The sequence below is a fragment of the Fundulus heteroclitus genome, unplaced genomic scaffold (genome assembly GCF_011125445.2).
Source record: "Fundulus heteroclitus isolate FHET01 unplaced genomic scaffold, MU-UCD_Fhet_4.1 scaffold_189, whole genome shotgun sequence".
Taxonomy (NCBI): domain Eukaryota; kingdom Metazoa; phylum Chordata; class Actinopteri; order Cyprinodontiformes; family Fundulidae; genus Fundulus; species Fundulus heteroclitus.
The window spans coordinates 16,684-29,053 of record NW_023396601.1 but is presented as its reverse complement, the minus strand read 5'-3'; the positions used below and the strand labels follow the sequence as shown (position 1 = coordinate 29,053).

The window sequence follows — 12,370 nt, the reverse complement described above, 5'->3', positions numbered from 1 at the left end:
GACCTAAATAACTCAAAACTGTGTAATAATCGAGGCTTTGAATTGCTAGGTATGCCTCATTTTGAAGATTTTCTTCATGTCTTTGAGAAAGTTTTGCCTTCAGCACACACGCTGGGTCCAGATGATTATTCCTCATCCTGTTCATGAGCTGTGGTGTGATATTTTTATCCTGAATACCTCTCTCTGAAAGGATGCCCTGAGATGGTTAATGCCAGGCTGATCCTCAGCGCAAATGGCCAGATAAGCCCAGCAAGGTATTGGGTTCTTTCGAGAATCAATAGAACTTTAAAAACTGCATGTTGTACATCTATACCTTGGCATTTGATTGTATTTTATTCAGGGGGAAAAAAGAACAGCGCCCATTCTATCTCTGCCTGCTTAAGCCCCTGTTTTGTGATGCTGCTCGATCTGCGCAGAGATTGAAAAGTGCCGTGAGCAGCCAGACAGATGAGGTCTGCGATGCGCGGGGCTCTATCTGTCAATCAGGGCTTTGCTGGAGGCTCATAGCACCCCCTGCTATGTGACTGATGCCTCTCTTAGACTTTCCCTTGAGGCTCTTTCAGTAAAGTGGAGGACATTGCAACCCCCCCCCCCCCCCCCCCCCCACCCCCCAGCCCTTGGAACAGCTGAACAGGTCACACGGTGGCGAGGTAAACAAACATGGAGCGGCACTGTGTGAAGTATCCCACCACCACCGCCGCCAGGCCGCTGCTCACGAGCACCCCAAGAGCGCATGTGCCCCCTCGTCTCCTTCATGTGACATGTGTTCATCCAGGATCTGATGCTGCGCGATGTCAACCAATGGTCAGACACGCTGCTCGCTGCAGAGCGCCGTGCTGCCATCAGTCCCTCAGCCCACGGCCACGCTCTGACTGTGAGGCGCAGAGAGTCAGGAATAGAAAACTGTCCGCAAGGCTTTGCATGCTACTGCTTGGCAAGAGCTCCTCAGGATGCTCCGAGCCTCCTATGCTGGCGGATGACTTGAAGGCACAGCCTTTTGAGAGCCGTTTGGTTGCCGCTCACATGCGCCCAGGCGACTGCCTCGTTGTTTTCTTGGCCAGCTTCCATTTCACATCATCCTCTCTGTTTTGTTTTTTTTTCTTCTTCTTTCCTGCTTTTTGAGGAATATCTCTTGTCAAGTAATATTAGGACCAAGCATAAACATTGGCTGGGGGGGATGTGGTATCTCCTTTGATCCCTTACAGAATGAGTCGTGCTGCATTCTCTAGTTACCAACAAACTCCTGTTTCATATTTGGCCCAGCAGTGCTGTCAGAAGACAGCAGGTTTCCCCCTTATTTCAAATTTGTGTGATCTTAGAGATTTGCATTTGCTGACAAACACCTCCGCAGTTACATTGACCATATAGTGATTTATTCACAGCTACAAAGCGTCGGATCTGTTTTCTGGGCATTTAAAAAAAAAAAAGCTGTTTCATTAGTATTTTGTAGCACAATATGGTAGAAAATAAACAATAATATTCAAATCAAATATGAATGTTGTACTTTATTTCCAATACCCTGTACCATAAAGAGAAGATTTAAAAAAAAAATACATTCAGTCTCATCAAGTTTTCAGTATCAGTACAAAAAAAAAATCCTTAATGTAATTTTGAATTTGAAGTATTTAACATTTGGAAATGAAGCATCTGTAAGCTGATACTTACTTCTAACTAATGCAATGTTAGCAAAAAGTGAATATCTTGTAAATATTGTGAATGATGTCTTACACTTTACAGGCTTGCTAAAAAATTCATACCAAGTGAACTTTTCCACATTTTCCCGTTACAGCCGCAGACTTATTTTTGGATTTTCAGATAATTGTGAAACTGAAGGGAAATTATAGAGCACCGCTGAAAAGTGTGGCACACATTTTCTATTGAGCCAATTTTTTTCTAATATTCCCTTAAATAAAAACCAGTTGCACTCAGAAGCTTAAACTGACACGCCAGGATAAAATAGCATTATGTAGAGACTTCTGGTAAATCTGGAGAAGCAGCAGAAATCCACAGCTCAGGTGGGAGACTCTGTTGACTAAACTACTATTACTCATGGCTCCCATCTACTCCAATACTCTCGCAAAGGCTCAGTAAGACTCGGTAAGTCTGGTTGTCACGGGATTGTGGGCCGACAGTGCCTACGTAACACTGTGCCTACACAAGAAAATCCAGACTCTTCTAATGTGTCATTCCACAATGGTGGAATAACCGAACATGCCGTACAGGGACACGAGCCTTCTAGTCTTTATACAAGAAACTCTTAAAGACCCAGCTCTTCAGATAGCATATTCCACATTAATACCTACCCCATCTACTGCACCATCTGTTTCTATAACTTCCTGCACTCCATTTCTACACAGTCAACCCTCAGACAGAACCTAACTAGTATTCTTCTATCTTACTTCTTACATAAGAAGTAAGATGTTCAGTTTGATGCTTATCTAACTGCATCTTACCCTAAAACGAACCATCCCCATACTGAAACATGGTGGTGGCAGCATCAGGGTGTGTGTATATCCATTTGTTCAGCGCAGGGACAGGAAAGCCAGTCAGCTTTGATTGGACGTTTCTGAACCTACTTGGTTGCACATAATTTGGTTTAGAAGTATCAGAGTAAAGAGGTCTGAGAAGAAATGCATGCCAAACCTTTCCGATTCTTCTGTAGAAGCAGGGGTCACTTTTACAAAGTATTTTTATTCTGTTTCATCTATTTCAAATTGCCACCCAGAAAATTTTAGACATTAGTCCTCCTTGCTGCTGATTCCGTCGCTGGGGCTGTGACTAACCGGTGTTGTCTTTGTTTTGCAGTCTTTGCTGGGCGTTCAGTGTGAAGTTCAGAGGCAGCTCAAAGCTTTCGTCAAGCTGGAACGCTTCGGTCAGATCTACAAAGCCAAGAGTGCCGGGTGTCCTCAGACCGAGGGAAATAAGATCTTCGCCTCCGGCGGCTCTATCTTCGGGAAGGGGGTGAAGTTCGCCATCCGGGATGGCCGCATCAGCACCGACATCATCAGCCTGGCCAACGAGGATGGGCGCCGCATGGCCGCCGTTCTGAACGACGCGTTCTATCTCCAAAACCTTCACTTCACCATCGCGGGAATGGACACCCATCACTTTGTCAAACTGGGCTCGGTGGAAGGAGACCTGGCCCTCATCGGCATGACAGTGGGCCGACGCACGTTGGAAAACGGCGTCAACGTCACCGTGTCTCAGGTCAACACTGTGCTGAATGGCAGGACTAGGCGCATCACTGACATCCAGCTGCAGTACGGAGCACTTCTTCTGAATACGCGGTACGGCAGCAGCGTGGACGAAGAGAAAGCCCGCGTGTTGGAGCTGGCCCGGCAGAGGGCCGTCGGCCAGGCCTGGGCCCGGGAGCGCCAGAGACTTAGGGACGGGGAGGAAGGCTCAAGAACCTGGACTGAGGGAGAGAAGCAGCAGCTTCTGGGCTCAGGGAAGGTGCAAGGCTACGATGGATACTATGTAGTTTCGGTTGACCAGTACCCGGAGCTGGCAGACAGTGTCAACAACATTCACTTCATGAGACAGAGTGAAATGGGCCGAAGGTGACATGAACACGAGCTTTTCGAGTGACGGACTCAGCTGTAGGAAACGGGACTTCTTGCCAAAGACAGTTGTGTACATGACCACGTATTTTTTTTTTTCCTTGACTGTGCCCGACTTGGTTTTTAAAATGCTGTAAACAAGACAACGGTTGCAAACAGTTGCACTGTACTGACAGAAGAGTGCCCTTCCCCTTCTGAGGATTCTTTACCAGTCTTTGCCCTTCAAGTGCGGCTGCTAGAGGATGGAAATATGTGATGTCTTATGGCTTATTTTCGTGACTCCCATTTTCTCATCCGTGTTGGTGATTCTGTTCGAGGGACTCCGAGAGGAGTTTTGGTGATGCATTGCGTCTCACCGGCTCTCTCTGTCTCTGCTGCCAGACTTTTGCAGATTGTAATTCACAAGCCTGCTCCATTCTGCCTTTTTCTGCGCCACAGCCAAGGAGATTCCATCTCTTTTAATCACTCCTTTTTTTATACTTGAAACCCTCATAGACCCTGTCGTCCATAAATAATGAAAGAGCGATTTCTGTTGGCCGTAACACCCTTCATCAAAACCACAGCTGAACATGTCAAAGCACCTCCATTTGTGTGATGTCTTGGAGTTTTATGAGAGGAGGCTTTTGTGCTCATTTGTGGTCTTACGTCCGAAGGTTCATGTGCTCCCCGAAATGTGCACTTCGGCCTTTTTTATCAAGTACAAAATCTGTGAAAAAAAATTACTTTCTGAAAGTGTCTCGCAGAAGGACTCATATCCATTGGGATTTTACGTTTTCCCCAGTTACAGTTATAAACATCAGCATTTGAATTGGGGTTTTATATAATAGACCGACAAAAAGTAGTGTTTTAAATCTAAAAAGTTTAATCTGTGTTTCTGTTCAGCGCTCTTTACACTGAAGCCCCGTGAATGGATAAAATGCAGCTAATTGCCTTCAGAATTCACCTAATTTAACAACAACCATAAAAACTTGGGAAACCATTTATCCTTCTCTTTCTACTTCTACCGCACATTTTTGTATTCAGACCCCTTTTTCTTTAATAAAAGTCCCCTTGCCGGTCCGCAATTGTATTTCAATATAAATCCAGCTGTTACCTGAAGATTTCTGAGGTTTGTCAGACATTATTGATCGAAACCGCACGAAATCCTGTAGAAAACATGAACTTTTTGTGTGTAACAGGAGAGAAATGTGGAAAAGCTCAACGGATATGAACCTGCCGCAAGGCTCTCTAGTCCTAAATTGTATGATGTTGCAATCTCAGTAAATTAGAACGTCATTAGGGAGTGAGTTATTTCGGTAAATCAGTTCAAAACAGTGAGGCTCCTATATTTTACAGATTTATTACGCAGTGAAATATTTTATGTTTTTTTATATATTATGAACACATTATTTCCTTCACAAATCATGGGTAAAAGAAAGTTAGTGACAACCTTCTCAAACCATTGCTGTTGAACAGTTATTGTTGCTGGTTGTCCATACAGCGCTTTCTCCAAGTACAAGAAAGCTTATTGGGAAAAAATGCAGGGTAGTGAAGGTATTTCCTACTTTTGCACCTTCTCTTATGAGCCGATGTGGCAAGTGAATTTCTCTAATGTGAGATAAATAAAGCCTATCTTATCTTATCTTAAAAATTACAGGGGTTTTAAGTCAAATCCAGAGTTTAGGAAAATTCACAATGCATTGACTGTGGCTTTGGCCATTATGCAGAGAAACTCCTCTGAAGGCTGTGGTTATCCCTGTTGCCTTGTGCACCTTTTGTACCACAGTTTTTCCTTCCACTCAACTTTCTATTACACAGGTATCCATGAACAGCCAGCTTTTTTAGCAATGGCTTTTTGTGGCAGAATTGGGGGTTTTCGCTAACCACGAGCGATAACCATCAAAATAATCAAAAATAAACACAGGACATATATCACATATGTGTGTGTAATTAACTTTTCTATGATATTCTAATTTACTGAGTTTCTGCTGCAATAAATCAAATGAAAGGATATATTTGATTTATATTTGCCTTTTATTTCATTTTTACCCGCATTTTGGTAATTCAAACTATAGGATAGATTTTTTTATTATTTTTTTAGTCCGTGGTCAGACAACTCAATCATAAAACGACATTAAGAGCCAACCCTGTAAGAAAATACTGTGGAATCATTGTGTGTATTAATGAACAGAAAGGTATTTTATCGGACTGGTTTTGAATTATATTTTCATTTTTGTTTTATAAATAGCTATATGAATTGACAGTATAACAAATGTGAATTTAAAAACAATGTGAATTAGTGTCCCTTTTATTGTTGATTGTTGTACTCGAACAATACTTGGGGTGTATGAACACATGGAATAAAACAATGAGGATGGTTTAGTTAAATCCCCTTACTGTGTATTTCATTAGACTCACTGTTGTTGTTTTTTTTTTCTTTTTTTGTGGATCTTGATTCCTTTTGGGAAGCACCGAGGTGTTAAAGTCAGTATTCCACAACACGGTGTCCAATCAAATTAAGCTTTGGACAAAAATGTTTTTTAAAAGTGCGCAGCTAGAGAGAAGGTCAAAGAAAGCAGTTAATTCAGTCATACATGCTCCATTAGCATATTGGCTGCAGAGATAAATGGGCTTTGGGTTGCACCGTGGGTCTGATGAAAGATACAAATTGCCTTTGCCCTAAGGGCTGCCCGCAGGTCAGCATAGAAAGTGCTTTTCTCCAGAATAGGGCTCCTCTTAGTTGGAGGAAATGCATTTGACCTGCAGGTGTTCTGGTTCCCGTTTACAGACTAAAGGTTGTCTATACACACCCAACTTTTGCAAAGTACCCACATGGACACTTTCTGGTCCCTCATGCATCTGTGACCCCCCCTCCAACAAACACACACACACACACATACACACACACCTTCTCTGTTCACGACCCTCCTCCTGGTGGATACTGCAAAGGACAGTTCACTTGTGCTCATTTAAAAATGTCATGATGTGAAAACTCATAAGGAGACTATTTTGAAAGTTGTGACATCGCTTTGACATCTGGTACCTTTTTTGAACTATGCCGAGCCACTTCACACTCTTGGCTGTCATTATCCCATCACCCATATAGACTTGTCTGTGCGTCTATTGTTGGTGAGAGCATGATTGAGTGTCTCAATCTGTACAAACGATAAAGCAAACTGGACAAGACTCTTATTTTTATTTTTATTTTTTTTGCTGTTTTCTGATGATGTTGGTTGACTCAGTGGCATTTTTTTCCCTGAAAAAAACAATATGTATGTTCAGCATAATATGAATGAAGGATATTTGCATTGTGGAATATTGCACTGATAATTGTTGCGTCATAAGACTGTATCTTTTTCTAAAAGTTTTTGGACTCATTTTGAGTTTCGGTTTGTTCTCAACACTGTGTTTTTAGCGCTTCTTCTGACTGTGTAAATATGAGGACATCCAAGTAAGCTGTAAATAAAATGCAAATGTAGATACCTCTTAGAGCTACATTGGTGACCCTGTGTAGTCTTAAGGTAGGAAAAAAAAAATAAAGGGAATATTTTGTGTTTATGTTTTGTGTTTATCTTAACTATTATTTATCATGCATAACATCAGACAAGTATATCTTCAGCTGAAAGAAAGGCGTTCTTCTTTATATAGTTTTATGCAGTGCCTTACAAAAGTAGTCACGTCAGTAGAAATGTTCTGACCTTGTGTTATGCCGCAACCACAAACTTTAATGGATTTTATTGGGAATTTATGTGATACCCCAACAAAAAGTAATGCATAAGTGGAAGAAAAATGACACATGGTCTAATTATTTTATGGACATAAAAATTTTAAAGGTATGTGGTATAAAAGAAGTCTAAAATTATTTTGAGGCATATAATCTGCCCCCTTGAGGTTGGTATTTTGTAGGACCACCTTTCACAGAAATTAGACCCTGAGGTATAACGCTACAATTAAGAGCATGTGAAAATTGCTCGACTTGCTAGAAATTCTCTTTTGAATTTCAATTTGCACTTTGACTAGACCGTTCTAACTGATGAATATGATTTGCTAAACCATTTGACTGGAGCTCTGCATGTAGGTTTACAGTTCTTGTCCTGTTGGCAGGGAAACCTCAGACCATGTCTCTTAGTTTTGCATTGCTTGGTGAAATAGCTAAAGCTCAGACAAATGGACAAAGAACATCTGTGAACAGCAATTTTCAGACTGTATCCGCTGGCTCATGTGTAGCTTTTTTTCTTTTGTTCTGTTTTTTTTTTCTTCAGGGTTGCCCTGGATTTAGCTCTATTACTTTTTCATAATCTCTGCATAGCTCCTCTGTTCCTGCTGAAGAACCACATCCCCACAGCATGATGCTGCCACCACCATGTTTCTCGCCAGGGATGGTGTTTTCAGAAGATTGTGCAATGTTAGTTAGTTTGTTAGTTTGGCCCCCCATATAACGATGGGGGCGGGGGGGGGGGGGGGGGGGGGCAAACAAAATGTGTTTTGATCTCACCCAACAATAACACCCCTCTTCCACCTGGTGTGTCCTCTACATCGCTAGCTGCAAATGGGACTTCTTGCGGCTTTATCTAACAATGTCTTTCATTGTCCCTTTGTGGTGTATCAGGGTTAAGTCTGCGTCTTTCATGAGTGGGACCTCGGTGGGAAAACAATCAGGAAGGGCTTCAGGGTAAACATTTTGTCAAGTCTGTGTGCAAATTTTAATGACTTGCTGTGGCAACTGGTGACCCCTGAATAAGGAAGCAGCCGAAAGGGCTTACATTATTTCTTGTCTCTTCTCCACGATGACCACCAGCGTTACAGAAGAGCCACCAGGAGGCCTGCTTTGTTGTCAAGTGCACAACAAACAGTTGCTCTGTTAGCAGGTTGTCCCACATGAGCTATGGATCCTTGCATGGGTGGCTTGGCTGCTTCTGTAATTATTATTTCCCTTGCTCGGCTTGCCAGTTGAGATGTCTTTGATAGGACTGCAGTCAGGCTATTTTCAAATGATAAATTAAACAAGAGCTCGGTAAGATGATCAAAGCTTGGGATAGTGTTTAATAGCTTAACCTTGCAACTTTCCCCCTGACCTGTCTGCTGAGTTCCTTGGTCCTCACAACGTTGTTTCTACTCTCATGTTCTCTGACAAACCTCAGAGGCCTTCACAGACCAGCTGAATAATTTATAACGAGATTAAATTGCACACAGATGGACCATTTACCAGTAAGCCTACTTCGGAAGCCAGTCGTCTGTGCCGGGTTTTATTCGGGGGTATCGGGGTAGAGGGGGTCGAATGCAAAGGCACGCCACGCTTCTAATTTTCTTTTTGTAACACAAATTCAGAAAACAATGTTTTATTTTTGCTTCCACTGAATGAATATGCACCAGTTTGTGTTGTTCTATCATAGAACTTCTCAGGAAAAATGCACTGGAGTTTGTAGTACTTTAGTAACGTGACTAAAATGTGAAATAAGCTACTTTTTTAAGGCAAAGAACTTCAATGCTGTTCACTGTTTAGATCAGTGGTCTAAAGCTGCAGGCCTCGAGGACCAGTGTCCTGCAACTTTTAGATGTGTCTTTGTTTCAACAGTCCAGACTTGAGTATGGGCTCATTAGCACAGCTCTAGAGCTTGATATATATGTCATTGAGGCAGTTTAGCCATTTGATTCAGGTGTGTAGCGCTATGGACACATCTGGAAGTTGCAGGACGCCTGCCCTTGAGGGTTTGTGCTTGAGACCACTGGCTTAGATGTCAGATTGTGCTGTTCATTTCCATCTCCTGTCTATTACCGGTGCATTAATGCTCTCCCTAGGATACAAACTTTAATGAGCCTAATCTGATAACAGTATGATCATTTATTTGGGTTCTATTCAGCTAATCAAGCTCCGCCACCTGTTTAAACTTTGAAACCATTAGTTTCTTTCATGAAGTGAGCATGCGGCTGAATGCTAGTTCATAAAGTATGGGCTATTAATAAAACCATCTCTGTATTGAATGTATTTAACTTTCAGATGACAAGCAGGCCTCAGGGGGGAGCTGAGTCAAACTTTGCTATTAATTAACCTGTTGAAGTCGAAGGAACAATCTTTCGGCGTTACAAGAAGCCGCCAGGAGGCTGTTTTTTTTTTAAACTTGATAACTCTGTTAAAACAAGTGGAGCTCAGGGGCTAATGCTGTTAGTCGGCTGAGAAAGGTTGGGGACTTAGCCGCCAATGTGTGGAGGCACCAGGGGAACCTGGAATATTTACTCTCGCAGCAGGTAGTGGTGCTCGAAGAAAAGCACCCTGTCCTGTCGTACCTAAGCAGACACCTTTCTCTCAACGGCTTGCATTACCCTGAGCCAAAGAAACCACTAATTTATGAAGAGACCTTTACATTCTGATGTTTGCCAAAGCAAGTGTTAATATTTTATTCTGTGGCTCTCATTTTCCTTGATATATTACTTAGTTTCTAAAAAAGAGCATTTATTTTAAGTGCCTGAGTAGAGGGCTTTTCCTTCTGAGGATGGCCTTCTCTGCTGCAGAGAGGCTAAATGTCCTTATGGCTCAAGAACATCTGTCCTTTAACTAGGATCAGATTAACAGTGATTTCACCTCAACCTCTACCAGAAGGTTAGGCTGAAGGTTGCTGTATTTAGCTCATCTAATATTTTTCTGTTCAATATGTATGTAATGTCATGTTATTATTAGTAGATGAAATATATAAGCTTAGTCATATGTTAAGGTTATATAAAAAGCCTTAAAGGAGCCAAACTTTAATGAGTGGATCATTACGTTGTTATTTTATGTGTTACTCACTAATTAAAATTGAAAAACTTACATAGTTTGTAAAATACACAGTAGCTCTCATAGCCACATTATTTGACTTATTTATTTATTTATTTATTTATTTATTTATTTATTTATTTATTTATTTATTTATTTATTCATCAGTAGCTCACTTCGGTTGTGTACAACGTTTTTATGAAAGATCATCATGTCCTGCTGATGCATTAGCTGTTATTTTTGGTGTTCTATGCTTTGTTTTTGCTCAGTTTGTTAGTAAATAGAGCCTTTCGTGTTTATTTATGATTTTAACAGAAGTACGTACTGCGCATGCGCAGCAGGGGTTGAAACAAGGAAGCAGCTAACGGCTATTAGCATCTCCCAGCGACATAATGAAGAAAGTTCCAAACAAAAAAATATTATTCCAAGAGGGAAAAGACTGGAACATCACTGGGAATACGGTATGAACATTGGTGTTCACTGAATCGGACACTAAAGCTGCCGAGGCTCAGATCTGACCGCAGAGTTGATTGATATTAGTACATTTTCTGATATGAGGCTGTTAAAGTTTTTGTAGATCGGTTTATTTAATTGATGACGGTTGGTCTTCGATCACGACAAGCTGCTGCTTTATTGTGAGGCATAGCAGAGGGTCAGTCTCCGTCTGGCATTATTTACAATTGATTTATTAATTAAGCAAACCGGCATAATGATAGTTCTGTGATACTGATGCTAGATGTCATAACAACTGTTTATATTTGTTAAATCGCTCCCAGTGCTGGGGCTATTTTTCCAGATATGCAGAAATGTGAACTCTTTTTTTGTTGCATTCAACTGAAAACCAATTACGTTGAGACGAGAAAAAGTGCCACCACGCATTTCCATAAGTTTGCACACCCCTAAAATATAACTTTTTCAAGATACAATTTCAAGATTCAGTGTTCTTTGGTAAGAAATCTATCAGCATCCCACATCATGAGCAGTCAATGTTCCCTCTCTACCTTCCAAATATTCTTAAAATCTAGCCGATCTCTTCATGTCCACAGGCCTCTTGGGGAGATCCCACAGATTTAGTTTTGAACTCTTCCTTAGCCATTCCAAGATGTCATTTGAATTAATGCTTGTAAATCAATGCTGAAAAATCAAATCTTTATCGTGAACTCCATGGCAGACACCTAACAGTTTAGTTAAAGCAGTATTTGAAACTATTCATAATTTTATCTTCTTTCAAAAAATTAACAAAACATAGTTCCGTCTGAAGAAAAGCAACCCCAAAGCATAACTCTGCCACCACCATTTGTCACCGTGGCTGTGGTTTTTTTTCTTTCCTTTGAAAAAGAGCAGTGTGGTTTTTGTGCCAAACATAACTTGTGTTTTATTAGACCACAGCATGTTCTGTTACAGGGTAAGGAGAGGTTTCAGCCAGACCTGGAGGTTTTCTTTTTAATAACATATTTCTGTCTTGCTTCCCTACACCTTAGCAAAGACACTATGCAGAGTTAACAGGAGACTGTCACATACAGGACAAAACCAGTACCTGCTAGACATTCCTGCAGCTTCTTCATTGTTGTTACCGGACTCTTGGCAGCATCAGTGACCAGTTTCTGCCTTATCTTTTCAGCTATTTTGGTAAGCCTGTTTTCACATACTGTCTGGCATGATGTGTTTATACAATCTTGAGTTGGGTCTTTGCACTCTAGTGGCCTTTTGTGCTCCTGACTGATACCGTTGTACAATACAATCCTTTAGTAACTTATCAGCAGACTAAGGATTTAGCTAAAGGCTATAAATCAGCATAGTCAAGAAACATTTTTTATTATTTCAGTCCACCAGATTATGACAGCTGACTTAAAGCTATAGCTGGTAATCCTGTTCAGATAAGCTTTTTGTTATACTGGGTGAAGTGGTCCATTCATCCAGACAGTAGTCAATACATTATGTATTGAGAAAAAGGTTAAAGGTTAAAAAAATTAGATCTCTGCCATTCACATCGAAGGGCACTGATCGGTCAGGGTTTCGATCATGCCGTCACCCCCCTCTGTCGCTCATGTTCCGGGGATATCGTCTTATCTATTGTTTG

At 41.3% G+C, this 12,370-nt stretch overlaps 1 protein-coding gene across 1 annotated transcript in view; it reads left to right on the top strand.

The window, feature by feature from the left end:
- The window catches only part of tenm4 (teneurin transmembrane protein 4), a 281,927-nt gene extending 274,830 nt beyond the window's left edge, over positions 1 to 7,097 (top strand). The window contains exon 32 of the mRNA XM_036129592.1: positions 2,806 to 7,097. Within this exon, the coding sequence (XP_035985485.1) occupies positions 2,806 to 3,564 (759 nt within the window). The 3' untranslated portion in view covers positions 3,565 to 7,097. The remainder of the gene's footprint in view (positions 1 to 2,805) is intronic.
- The last annotated feature ends 5,273 nt before the right edge of the window (positions 7,098 to 12,370 follow it).